The sequence below is a fragment of the Zootermopsis nevadensis genome, unplaced genomic scaffold (assembly GCF_977971745.1).
Source record: "Zootermopsis nevadensis isolate Lab colony 2312 unplaced genomic scaffold, Znev_1.0 Znev_ptg000012l, whole genome shotgun sequence".
Classification (NCBI taxonomy): domain Eukaryota; kingdom Metazoa; phylum Arthropoda; class Insecta; order Blattodea; family Termopsidae; genus Zootermopsis; species Zootermopsis nevadensis.
The window spans coordinates 1,103,298-1,116,672 of NW_028259144.1; the positions used below are offsets into that span (position 1 = coordinate 1,103,298).

The 13,375-nt window shown below is 38.2% G+C and overlaps 2 protein-coding genes across 5 annotated transcripts; one reads left to right on the top strand and one right to left on the bottom strand.

The window, feature by feature from the left end:
* Positions 1–50: 50 nt before the first annotated feature.
* Positions 51–9,504, bottom strand: LOC110833338 (uncharacterized). 4 transcript variants are annotated; one of them, XM_087348215.1, is made up of 10 exons: positions 8,991–9,295; positions 7,357–8,244; positions 7,095–7,250; positions 6,751–6,852; positions 6,066–6,190; positions 4,048–5,317; positions 3,477–3,631; positions 3,042–3,186; positions 2,498–2,675; positions 51–1,804 (listed from the first exon to the last, which is right to left on the bottom strand). In XM_087348215.1, the coding sequence occupies exons 3-9, from the start codon at positions 7,200–7,202 to the stop codon at positions 2,520–2,522; spliced, it is 2,061 nt and encodes a 686-aa protein (XP_087204341.1). In that variant the 5' UTR covers positions 7,203–7,250; positions 7,357–8,244; positions 8,991–9,295; the 3' UTR covers positions 51–1,804; positions 2,498–2,519. The 4 variants fall into 4 exon arrangements, 3 of the variants coding, with proteins under 3 accessions (XP_087204341.1, XP_087204343.1, XP_087204342.1); XM_087348217.1 differs by lacking the exons at positions 7,357–8,244; positions 8,991–9,295 and adding an exon at positions 9,320–9,504; XM_087348216.1 differs by lacking the exon at positions 7,357–8,244.
* Positions 9,505–9,892: 388 nt separating this feature from the next.
* Positions 9,893–13,248, top strand: Ccs (Copper chaperone for superoxide dismutase). Its single transcript, XM_022071382.2, has 6 exons — positions 9,893–10,170; positions 10,256–10,454; positions 11,015–11,213; positions 11,537–11,603; positions 11,968–12,149; positions 12,594–13,248. Exons 1-6 carry the CDS (start codon positions 10,156–10,158, stop codon positions 12,742–12,744), a joined length of 813 nt encoding a protein of 270 aa, XP_021927074.1. The 5' UTR covers positions 9,893–10,155; the 3' UTR covers positions 12,745–13,248.
* Positions 13,249–13,375: the final 127 nt, after the last annotated feature.

Consider the following 13,375-nt stretch of genomic DNA (forward strand, 5'->3'; position numbering starts at 1 on the left):
TGGGAAAGAAAATGGAAAAATCATTAGTAAAGTAAGTCTCATAAATGCCATTGCCTTGTACAAAATAATTTATTTAGTTCTCGCTACACAATAAGTAATGACAAATGAAATGAGTTTTCAATCTACTTAAATCGTCATTTGTAAAATACAGACACGACATAACGGAACATTAAAGGTACTGCTTTCTGGGTTCCTCAAAAAGTTTCCTTCTGACTGTCATTCACGAGTTTCATTCAAACTAATAACTCATAAAGCCATTCAAATGACTGCACTTCATAAGTGAACTGTTATCGCTGGTAAATGTCAGAAAAACTGCACAGCCATTGCAACAGGCCTTGTTCATCACACTGCATTTCGTGAGGTACCACGACATTATTTATATTGTGAAGTTACAAGAAATAAACACAAAAAGCTGACACCAACAGAAAGTTAGAAGCAAGTGCAATGACGTGTAGTGCCACATGTTCTTTTATAAAATATTGACATTTTAATATCAGGTCTGTTTGTAACAACACGCCCTTTTCGAGGAAGCAGATAAAATCCGGAAGTTCAATTCACAACCAAGTTTCTTCTAAAATAACTTACTGCAGAGAGTAAAATAGATAATTATTAATGCCTCGAAACAGCAAATTTCCTTGTCAGTGCAGGTTCAGAAGGGCTGCAAGTTCCCCTCAACATGTAAATAAACTTTACTTCAGGAACAAAACATTAACCCTCCAGTAAAGGAAGCCATTTAAATGGTGTCCTACCGTGGACACAGCAGATTTAATCCCCACATCACTGCTCTGTACCACACACAGATGAAGACATGACAAAACTGACATCTGTTATCATGTTTGGAGGCTGGCACTACTGAAGGGTTCACAATCATAAAATGAACATCAACTCAAAATAAGCTATGACTACTAAATGCATGAACAGTTTCTCTCCCAGACAGAATGTTTAAAATTACAAATGGAACTGTACGCGTGTATTATTTCACACATTAAAGCCAAATCACACAATTCCCAAGATGTAATCTTGTATGCAGTCTTATAAAATAATACGGATGGGCAATGGAAAGCAAGCATGCAGGACTGCCCTTTTCTTGAAGTGATTCACTGAATAGATGATGTGCGTTATACATCATTGTACGGCAACTTGTAAAGAATTTATTCTGACTACCCAAGCTATATCAGTCGTACTCTTGTGTCCTTCCCTTGGTGTCGTCTGTTATTAGCACGGGCAAAATCTGAGGCCGCAGTCTTTAAAGATGGGAAAACTGCAGTGAAATTACAGTTTGAACAATTACTGCCTTCCAAAGACATGAAAAACATCACCGTATGCTAAGTACATCAGTTTTCATGGCGAATATGTATGAAATGTTTACTTGTGGTACAACTGTATTACACATATAGGAGATTCAGTGCTTCAGTTCAAGATTCATACCCGCCTCTTAAACTTACTTTAAGACTGCACTTCATTAAATTTAATGAAACTTCACTAACAAGAAGTGACATTTTCATAGCAATCATACGAGGAATAGTTCTAACTACTACCTACCAATACGTGCCATAAGCAGGAAGCTCTCTGTTCTGCCAAAATATGACCCGTGACATCCGTCAATACTGCCAGTGATGTCAGGAATGTTACATTCCACCACTGCGTAAGTAGGGTGTCTGGGGCATGGCAGCTGACATCATGTGGAGTCTTCATGTAAGTGTTGTTTGAGTTTTAAAAAAAGTCGGCATTGATAACTTTCAGTAAAACTCCCCGATTTCAACATCTGAAGAAATCCGTTCACCATTTCTCAAGTTGTTAACAACTGGAAAGAGAAACATGATGGAGCAAATAGGCAGATTTTTTTTTTACAATTACTTGCGAACATGAATTACAAATGTACAGATTAAATGTCTCTCAGCTAGCAGAGAAGGAATGGAAAAGTGTTTCATCATTCACATGGACGAAGAAGTCTTTATCAAGACCAACCTACCTGACCTGGTTAAAAATTGCTATTAACCTATAAAATTAAAATCAAATCTGTGGCATAACAGCTCCAGAGAGCCAGAGCCGACTAGCTTGACTGCTGGCCTCACGTTCACATGCCTAAGCAGAGGTGAACGATCATCCAACCAGATACAGGGTGACGTGTGGTCAGCACGACGAACCCCCAGCCACTGCTAGTTTTCCTGACTTCTAGTCTATATACTGGAAATTGTGGCTTCAAACCTGCAAAGGAATCAACGAAACATGAACATATTTGCATCATTGCCCTCAGTGCTTCCGCTTCTCTTGCTGTTACAATCCGCTGCACTTATTCGAACGATATGCAAGGAGCTTGAACTTTTCTTCTGTTTATGTTTGACAAATGCTGGATGCCCTGTTCCTCTCAACTAACCTGACATCGTCAAATGACTTTTCTGACACGGAAGAATCATGTGAAGCACCGTCACTTCTATTGGAAACATGAGTAAGACAGTGTAAAGAAGATTGTATACTAGCTTCCCTCTCACAATACCTTGTTGACTGCGCTGAATTTCTCAACGAGAATCTCGCGAGTAATCGTTATTGTTAGAAATGGCTGTGGCTCCATTCTGCAGAGATGACGCAGATCGATTCCGAGTTTTTCGAGGTGGCCTTGACATCCTGGGAAGCTGAAGATCAAAACTTACAACATAACGATTGAAGAACACCACCTGCAAAATTTAAATGACATGCTAACAATCAGTTTCCCACGTTTCATAGAACACTTACAATGGTCTCAGAAGTTGTATAAAGAGGTGCATAGTTTGGAAAATTTCTTCAAGCATCTTTGGTTCTACCTGTAAACCAATGTCCCTCTCAAATGTACGTCATATGACAAACACGTCCAACACAATATTAGTATAAGGATGCCACGGGCTGGTTTCCCAAAATCTCCACATTCAAGGTAAAAACAGAGACAACCAACTTCTCCAAAACATTAGCAAAATAACCCCTTAAAAAAAATGCTATTCAGAACCTAAGATAATCTTACACTAAGCCAATCAGAATTCTCACAAATTCTGACAAAGCGACTTCACCTGTAATGTGTTGGGACCCGAAACTCTGAACTGGAAGTCGTTATGTACAAAGTCACTACGAATTACTCGAGGAACACTATGTCGGGACTCTCGCTGCGCCCGTAAGTCAGTTGCAACACTGTTCCTGTTCTGGTGTCGGTCATATCTGAAATTAAATTGACAACAAAGTTGGTTTTTTCCTGATTTATTTATGATGCTGTACCAAACACACTTCATCACACAAGAAGAGAAATGGTGTGACGGTTGCGAAGGCTGTATCAGAAAGACGAGGTATTACCCCAGGGTTGATCTTGTAGTAGTAACGCTGTGTGGACTTATAGGTAGATACAAGTCTTCACAGCGTTCAGAAACTCTTATCATATTATCCCAGCATTATAACATATTGGCCGAGTATACGTTAGAGATTTCCTTCTACCTTACGAAAGCAATTCTCACCTGACTCTGTAAGGTCGATCACAAGTCCGGCTTGAGGATGCAACTGCTGCATTATAGGGCGATGTTCTGGTTCCACTGTGCTGTATACCGGAGAAGCCGTCTGGGTTTTGATCGCACTTTCTTTCACCAAGTACTGAAGTGGTTCTGGCCAGAGGCTGTTGGGATGGGAAGAAACACACTGTAGAGAAGAGAGAAACAGAAGAGAGCCCTGTGTAGTCAAATCACATCTCTACACTCACAGGGTGCATTCAAAACATGACTTGTTTCATAATAAAGAACTAACAAGTACTGGTGAAATTTCAATGGGAAATCTATAACAATAAAGACTGCAGCATATTTATCACATTCACATATTTGCAGACTTCATTTTAATTCTCACGAACAAACTGCATCTTTATTTTAGAATGATGTCCAAGATGTTGGATTACATTTACATTACTGACAGTATTACTAGCTTCTCAAGAAAGATTCTGCTCAATGAAGTTAGAGCAACAGGACAGTTCGTGCGATACGTAGGAGGGCTCCGAGTTCTACCGGGCTACAACGTAATATAAAAATTTCTGAAACTCACCTGGCTATTGGCCTGCTGCATTACAGCTGAAACTTTGTCAGTGTGTGGATACCCTCTCTGCACGCCCTCAGACATTAGGTAAGACTTCAACAGACAGATTCCTCTAGTGGTCGGAGCAGAACCAGATGACTGATTGCTGTTATTGACAGCTGAGGTAGAATTCAAGGGCTTGCTGCCTTCAACTGACAAACCAGAGGAGTTGGCTCCCAAAATGCTGGCAGATCTAGATGCTTCCCCTCTTGTATTTAAAGTAATTACTTGTGACACTGAAGGATGCTGAGCTCTATTTCGCATTGTATTTTTTACCGCACCAGGTACCTTCACATTCAAACCACCCACCACACAGAAATTCTGTCCCTCCTTAGCAGATGGAATGCTTTCTACCTTGATCACGGGTATAGCTACACCATCAGAGGATACAATCATGTTACGGTTATCTTGTGAGGTCCTTTTTACTGGAAGATCATCATCATCATCATCATCATCAAAGATTTCTATAACATCATCATCACTAACCTCTATGACTGCAGTTGCCAACGAATTACTTTCGGGTGTTCCTGGACTCTGGGATGATGAAGTGGAAACATCTGACGATGGAGCAGAGACTATATCATTATGACATTGTGGCCTCTGTGACACCCCAGACTTGCCATTATACCGCCGTTTTCGCCGGGGAGGAGATTCAGTGATTCTGTTAGGTGTTGGGTCAGCTTCATCCTCCTCATCTGTATCACCCTGCTCCTGTGCCTGCTTAAGCATCGTATTACATTCCTCACACTGCCACTCGGGGTTTGACCACTTTAACGAACCACAACCGACATGAATGCCCTGCGAACCACAATACCTACAGAGTACGAGCTCCCAGCGAGTTCCAACCGTTGAGTGAAAACGTCCCTTTGGGCAGAGACACTGTCTGGCATCGCAACAATCATGCCGATGCAAAAGTTCCTGGAAGGCATTTGGCACTAATTCCCAAGAAGCATCTTGCTCTGGAATATAAATACCAAAGTCCAACATGGCCTTCTGAAACGTAGTCTTGTTATTACACAGGGGACATTTAAAGAAATATCCAGCACTCATCGCTAGCTTCTGTATGCAGTCTCTGTGGAACCACGCATTTATGCGACAGCAAGGAGCCCACAAAGTTGAATGGCAGTTCGTGGGTTGAACATTATCATAGCATATGGTACAAGTAGCTTCTCTGGTCTTGACTTCCATCATTACCTGAGGGTCAATCTTCTGGACTGGTCTATGCACAACACAGTACGACCTGCAGGAAAGCACATCAATCAATCAATCTGCAAAAATATGCAGATTAGGGGAAATTTGGCCTTTGATCTTTAGAGCCCCTGCAAACAATATTCTGATCGTTCAAACTGCTAGTATATAATTACAACTGTAGTTTAGACAGGATCCGTAAAAGGCTAATTTAAGTTCATTAAGGAGTGAATGTCACATAATTAACTACTAGTTTCCTGGTAAGTATATCTTAGGATTGTTTCTATGAATATGGACGAGCTGTTTCTATTCAACTTTCTTGGGTTGCATTACAACTACCCGGCTGTAGTCTGTAAAATCCAAGTAACCATATTTTATGTGCGTACATTACCAAACCAACAATTATCCCCAAAGCCAGGCCAGACCTCCCACAGTCACGTCAGTTCCCTACGGGACTTTCTTGCTACAACCACATACGATGTCTCAGTCCTCGGCAGTATTCTGGTACTTCATTACTGTGTTTCACATAAACAGCGTGGAGAGAGAAAAGTGCCCCAAAAACCCACTGGATAGGTCGCTGCATGAATATGCGGGAATGACCAAAAATTAACTACAGAAACATGCTAAGAAAAATAATTGCGTTCATTCTGGGCATGGACAACAAACTCCAAGCAAACATAATACTAAACCTCACTGAGAAATCAACTCTTTTTTTTAAAAAAAAAAAAAAGTTTCAGCAAATGCAAAGAGAGCTATTTAGTTTATTAAATAAATTGTTTCGGAACGTGAAATTTTATTACTTGAACTGTCCGAAGAACTGATGCAAGGATCCTTCCTGGTGTCCACAGGGCAAGTGGAACACCTTTTTACACTTGGCTACACAACAGCCCAACGTTGCTCCAGATCTCTTGCAGTACCAGCAAATCTGAAACGGAAACATGATACATCCCACCTGATACATCACCAACCACAATTTGCATGCTACCTTTTCACGGGCATCGCTAATGCCCTGCGGCAACTATCTTTTGCTGCTTTAGATTCTCTGTATTGCAGCTTCTTTAATTCATCCATCATACTTCTGCCTTACTTTACGATTGTAAAGCTGATTAAGAACACTTTTAAAACACGTTTCACTACATCCACTATCACTATTACTGCCTGTCATCTTTACCATTATCAAAAGACTGCCAAAAGCACCTGAAGGGCCATTAATTTTACAAACATCTTTTACTTTGTGCCCCATAAATTAAGCAGTTGACAATGTATTGGTCTGAACACATCTCTACACAATATAATCTACGCCAGCTATGAGGCATACTTGCCGAGACAAGTAATAACTTTTGTAATCATTTTTTTGGTACCTTGTAAACTGTTTCTATCATGACCAAATTTAATCTAGGTTTATAAACTTGAGAGGCATTGTGGTACAGACTTTTCTCTACATTTAACATGGAGTTCTAAACCCTCATACGCAACTTCACTTACCAGGCGCCGCCCCCTCTTGTATTCCTTTATAATGTCCTCTTTCAGAAAACCCAAGATGCCATCATCATCTTCACCATTCTGCTCCATGTTTGAAGACAAGAGCTGTAAAATGAAACATCAACCTACCATAACCTTAAATATCCAAAAAGACTGTGAGAGCCAAAACAGTTTGCACAAAGCGTGGGAAGAACACTTCAAACATTTACGTATATTTCTGAAATTCTAATCCCCTCAAAAACGGGTTTAAGTGTTCACAACCACAACTTACTGGATTGTATTTTGGCAACCCCTAGATTAAAAAGTAACCAAATCAAATTAGATATCTGATCCATTACTCAACGTACAAGACAATAGTAATGTGTCACTATGTCATCTAGCTCATAAATCTTCCCAAACAGCAATTCATTGTTCTCATCCCGGTTACAGAAGAGGCACACTTTTCGCCTCTCCATTTTGAAGGACTGTCACTGCACTTCACAACCTCAATATTTGGAGAAAATCTGAAAAAGAAAAGAAAGGACGACATGAAAATACAAAATTCAAACATTCCATAAGTCAACAAGCAGGCCATGCCAAATCTCAGGCGGTTTGTTGCTGGCTTCTCACCATGGAAGACCAGGTTCACACCTAGGGCAGTCAATGTGGGATCTGTGATGGACAAAGTTGCACTGGGACACGTTTCTCTCCAAGTTCTTCAGTTTTCCAATATCATTATCACTACTGTCATTTCACTACTATTCCATATTCATTTACGTATCATTTGGGGGCTGAACAATGAACAGCGACCACAATTCCACAGAGACATCAACTCTCCTCCTAATACAACAATAACAACTCGAGTATTCTAACTTGCTGTTGTTGCAGTATTTAGAAACTCTACTAGACATCTGCTTTGATTAATCTCTCTTGTCTTAAAGAAAGTTAAGTGAGAGGTAAGTACTGAACTTTACTATACAGTCAGCTTTGAAGGGTACTGACAATGGTGTGTTACAATCAGGATCAAGAAATTCTTGGACCAAGTCTACCATCTATGTTTTTAAATTGAAAATAACTGTAGGGTTTTGAAAATTAAAGGAATTAACCCATACAGCATGTTTACATATTCCCATCACAAAGCCCAGTTCAGAAATTTCTCCAATATGGATTCCTCGTATCACAAAGGAGACAAAGATGGTGCTATTGCCTACCAGATTTTTGTACTATGTTTCAATTTTGAATTTATTCCTCATTGGTGTTTCTGGATTGGAAATGAAGTATCTGCCAAACTTTGATTCCAGATAAACAGTTCAGTGGTATCTGACTGTAATGCTTGTACAGTTTGGCTGTATTTTAAGACACAATACATGGCCAATATAAGTTAACCTAGAATTTACTGAAACTGATGTAGAACAAACTCCCAAATGCATTTAGCAGTGGGCTATGGTGAAATGGTGTCCAATCTTCAGGTTTTGTTACCAGGAAATTAATCCCCTTCCCTGAAAAGTGTTCCACATTCTGAAAACAAAAATTTGATAACTATAGTATAAAAGGAATGCCTAGCAACATTAAATACACTTTATCACAAATTCTTAATCCTTACTGTTCCAAACTGCCTAGACAATCACAGTTTCAAGTATGTAACATGAAAGTGATGTGTGGAAAGATCTGAAAAGTACATATACAACTATTGCAGTTAAGTAGTTAACATCCCAACTTCGTGCTTCAGAAGTTCCGTATACAAAACTCGGCCCAAAGACCAGCTATCCCTGAGTATTTCACGGATTTATTCAATTCTTCCATGCAAATACCAGGATGCTTAATTAGGTATCAACTGATTCCTTCCTCATCGATCAAATCCATTATTTACTAATCATAAAATTCTACGCTTTTCAGTCTGAGCTACTTACAACGTCGTTAAATAAACCTTATAATTACAAAGACAGAATATGTTTTACAAATTTGGTCAGTCTCCAATCATAGGTATATAGCACATTATTTGAAGACAGATCACTTATGCAAATAAAATCAGTGTACATATGTAAACAATAATAATAACATTTTACTCTCAAATTATATTACGGGATTCTGAAAGAAACGTCGACCACAAATACTTCCATCCTTCACATTCCACACACTGGAACTTTACAATCGGTTACAGGAAACTTAATTACAGAAAATAATAAACTTCTTTCTCCCGTAATCAATATTTCCATAATAATCCCGCGTTTCAACACAAAGCAACACATACACAACGGACTCACCATTTCAATTCTTCGTCTCTACCGCAAAATTCCAGAAAAGCCGAAAAGTGTGTTCAGTATATACGTCAGCATTCAAATACTACCAATAACCAGAATGTTTAGAGTAAGTCGTTACAATAGGATCAAATGTTACTTTCTGTATTTGGCTGTGGATCTATTACTGTATTCATATTATCAAATAGTGATTTCGAATTCAAAAGTAACGAAAACTTTATACAATGATTCAAAGATGGCTACTCAGCTTCTACAGAATATTGTAAAACCCACTCTGTTGACTAGGGTAGTAGTGACAGATCATTTGAAGCACAGATATATATGACAATGTGCACCTTCATCGTTGTAACATACGCAGCATTTTTCTTACAAAATCAAGGATATTCAACATTATTCACTGAAAATTTTCCCTTTTGTATGTACTTTGTTTAACAACCTCTAAATACGGAATACGTTCAATCACCGACAACACTCTAGCTTCTTCGTTCAAGAAATTTCATGTAAGATTTGATTTCATGATAGATGGCAGTAGTAATTTCCTTTCAATCTTGACTAGCGTAGTAGCACAGGTTTGTGGTTGGTCGCAGGGCTAACAACCTTGCATCGTAAAAAGGAAGATGTTTCGAAACCTTTATCAAAGCCTTAGACAGACGGATTCCGAATTGAAGAGGAGAATTGAGGAGGCAATGGACCGAATACGGACCGGAGTGAAATGAAGATGGAATGTTAAGTACTCTGTAATAGAATTATCTCTGCTCCCTGATTCATGTATACGTATGAGCCGAAAAGAAAATTGAAATAATAAGTGTTCTGTGATAGAATTATCTCTGCTCCCTGATTTTTTAGTGTCCGTGGTACTAATTCGCTGGGTTCTCTCATTTCTGCCAACATTATTGAAGGAAGAATGCTTTTCACCAAAATATTTAAAAGAATACCACGGCTGCACTGTGCAGTGAACGAAAGTGCAGTGTCATATTGCAGTCAGCATTTCTGTGCGGTGCAGCTACTAGTCTAATCATAAGTTTTAAATATAGTTTGTCACACGATATGTCTTTCAAATTCGTATGATTTGAGTAAAAATTGCCAATATAAATTATTTTACATGTTCAGGATCTCCTATTAAGGTGTCCCAAGAAGTATAGCGTTTTCAGTTCACAACATACCGTCAAGAATGGTCCTTGTTAAGGTAAGTGTTTTTTTAGTTGTGAAATATAATTTAAGAAACATTTTGGGTTTTTAAAACCTGTACCTATTTATGATTTTTATTGCAGGTTGAATTTGCTGTCCAGATGACATGTCAGAAATGCGTAAATAAAATCAGAGATAGTTTAAATAATGTGAAAGGAATTGAAAATATAGACATTTCACTGGAAAAGGAAACTGTCATTGTAGAGACATCTCTGCCCTCATCAGAGGTACAACAGAAAATAGAATCTACCGGACGACGGGCTGTACTTAAGGGATATGGAGGTAAGATAGTTTACTTTAGAAATTATACCTGTATGTGGAGAATTTTTCTCCTTACATTCTAGCAGAAGTGTGAGTGGTGTACTGAGACTTATAATCGGGTGTGGTAAGCTTATAATCAGATGTGGTAAGCTTTCATAGACATACAAAATGTGGACTTCACATTTTTACATCCCAACATGACTTATAGCTTAGTAATCAGAAATATTTTACCAAGATTTCATGTTTGTCAATTTGTGCACAGGTGTTACCCTGTTTTTGTCCCCATAAGTTATCTTGAACTAGGCATGTTTTTACAATGAAACTGGTTATACATCTTTTGCTTACATGAGTTTATGTACTTAGAATGAAGATTTCAGTCTTCATACTCACCGCTGTGAAATCTCAAATCTTACATGTATTTAGAATGTTTATCGACAGATAGAAATAGTTTTACTAGAATAGTTAGAGTTGATGTATTTTTTATATATTCCCATGATCTAAAAATTGAGTGACATTTTGTGGAAGGTTGGCTGTGTATGGCTACATGTAAATGTGTGCTATATGTATGTGGTTTATTATAGGAGGTGGCAACCAAGGTGCAGCAGTTGCCATGTTGGGATATGCATCAGGGTGTGGATTTGGTGCAGTGAAAGGTGTTGTCAGATTCTTACAGACTGATGAGAATATGTGTATTGTGGATGGGACTCTGGATGGACTTAGTGCAGGCCTTCATGGTCTGCATATCCATGAGTCAGGTGACATCTCACAAGGTTGTGACAGGTATTTGTGTGTTTCTTATGTTAGCCGTCAGTGTGTTTCTTGGTATTCACCACTGAATTGAGGTTGAGGGACTTGAACTTTCTTCATGTAATCCAACTATATCCTCTTTTTCTGAAATGGGTCAGAATGAAATATAGAGAATGGAAAGAACTGTGTATATACAGCGATGTTCCATGTTAATAGGGAATGTGCCTGTGACTGAAGAACATATTCATATAAGATGTACTTGGGCATATCTTTATGTTTCAATCCACTTTTGTCCTGTTTATAAATAAAACCAGAGCTCTCAGATATTCATAGAATTTATTTGTTATTGTTTTTAGCGTGGGAGGCCACTTCAATCCTCGGAACACCCGACATGGGAGCCCAGATGATGAGGAGAATGAACGAGTATGTTCCCATCAGAACTTATTCCTCTTTTGGAGGGCCATAACAGAGCAAACTATGGATATTAGAGGTCCCTTATACTTATAGATAATGTGTAAGAGATGCCTCTATTCCTGCATTGTCAGCACCACTTTTATGTTGTATGCCCTGTTTTCACAAATTATGTTCTAACATTCAACTAATATTTATATATCTGTTACATCTGGTATTCAGAAGTACCAATAAATGAATTAGTTACATTAATTTAAATTTGTGTTTCATTTCCCGTAACATATTGACAGCTGCAGTAGCCATAACACTTGAGACCTCTTTTAACCTCTTATGTGAGGAACAAACTTTTGTCTTATGTTCATATCAATTGTTACAGCATGCTGGTGATCTGGGTAATATCACTGCTGGTCCAGATGGTCGAGCCACATTTCGTCTTACCGACAAAGTTATCAAAGTGTGGGATGTGATTGGGCGTTCAGTGGTAGTGACAGATGGTGCTGATGATCTTGGTTGTGGGAACCACCCACAGTCATTGAAGGATGGTAATTCTGGGCAGAGGTTGGTAGCATGTATTTACTTTGGTATTGAGGAGTTTGTTTCTTGTTAGTGATATTCTACATATGTAAGCCAAATGTAGTGAACCTATACCATCTTGGCTGATCTTTCAATTAATATATTCTTGTTTATTTAATAACTTTTTTCAACTGCCTGGGATGGAAGAATGATTGTGATGATGAACTGGATAGGACATGGAAGGAAGAGGATAGGTGTGATCTATTTTATGTAATATTTTATCATTTGCCTGACAGAACTTAGTGAAACCATGAAAAACTTCAATCTGAATTGATAGTCTCTCAGCTGAGAATCAAACTCAGGACCCCCTAAGACCAGAGCCTGTTCTTGGCAATCTCTCACCAGTGTTGCACACTCTGAATGGGTGTGAAAATTATACACACAAATATAAAACCTGTAGCCAGTATTATTTCATTTGTAATGTTGTAGGTTGGCATGTGGCATCATTGCTCGCTCTGCTGGCATGTTTGAGAACTCTAAGAGAATCTGTGCATGTGATGGTGTGACACTGTGGGATGAAAGGGACAAGCCTCTGGCTGGACCCAGTCGGCGTACCAACATTCCAGCGAATAATCTTTGAAAATTGTATTTAATTATGAAATTGTTACATATGCTTTGTAAGTAAAATGTTATTTGTAATTGTAGTACCTACTGTGATATGAATGAATATTTTTGACATCAGTTCCAGAAAGAGTAAAGTGATTTCCAAGATGAAAGTATAATAAATTGTTCTATTTGTATCTGTAAGAACCACACATTTTTAATATGTTTCTATTATCATTGACAATTTCAAATTCCTAGCTCCAGTGGTTTATTAGTTATTACCATCAAACCAGAATCTGCATTGCTATCAAAATGTTTTGTATTTTATGAGAAATTACTTTAACCAAGGCTGAACATATATTAAATATACCACACAACTTTTTGTTTCTTTTTTGTGAACAGATTGAGACAAAAATGTTACAAGCACCAGTTCATTTAATATATTAAATTATATTTCAGTGTAATACATGAAGTATTTTATAAGTAGTGTAAGAAGGTGATCTGTAGCTGTATAACTGAATGTTGATATGTTGTATGTGTATATGTGCTGGTTTCTTATTCTTAATCACAAGGCCTCTCTGTCCATCTTTTATCCTTATAATCCTTCCTCAGCCATTGCAGGATGAGCATATATCCAAATATCTTAACATTGTCCTGTTAATAATAAA

What these genes read in the sequence shown, in the direction of transcription:
- LOC110833338 (XM_087348217.1), bottom strand. Translation starts at nt 7,202, where the DNA reads ATGGAGAGGCGAAAAGTGTGCCTCTTCTGTAACCGGGATGAGAACAAT. An exon ending in TGACACATTACTATTGTCTT is followed by an intron (nt 6,853 to 7,094) that starts GTACGTTGAGTA and finishes TTCATTTTACAG; the next exon opens with CTCTTGTCTTCAAACATGGA. An exon ending in GATCGACCTTACAGAGTCAG is followed by an intron (nt 3,187 to 3,476) that starts GTGAGAATTGCT and finishes ATTTAATTTCAG; the next exon opens with ATATGACCGACACCAGAACA.
- Ccs (XM_022071382.2), top strand. An exon ending in TGTACTTAAGGGATATGGAG is followed by an intron (nt 10,455 to 11,014) that starts GTAAGATAGTTT and finishes GGTTTATTATAG; the next exon opens with GAGGTGGCAACCAAGGTGCA. An exon ending in ATCTCACAAGGTTGTGACAG is followed by an intron (nt 11,214 to 11,536) that starts GTATTTGTGTGT and finishes TATTGTTTTTAG; the next exon opens with CGTGGGAGGCCACTTCAATC.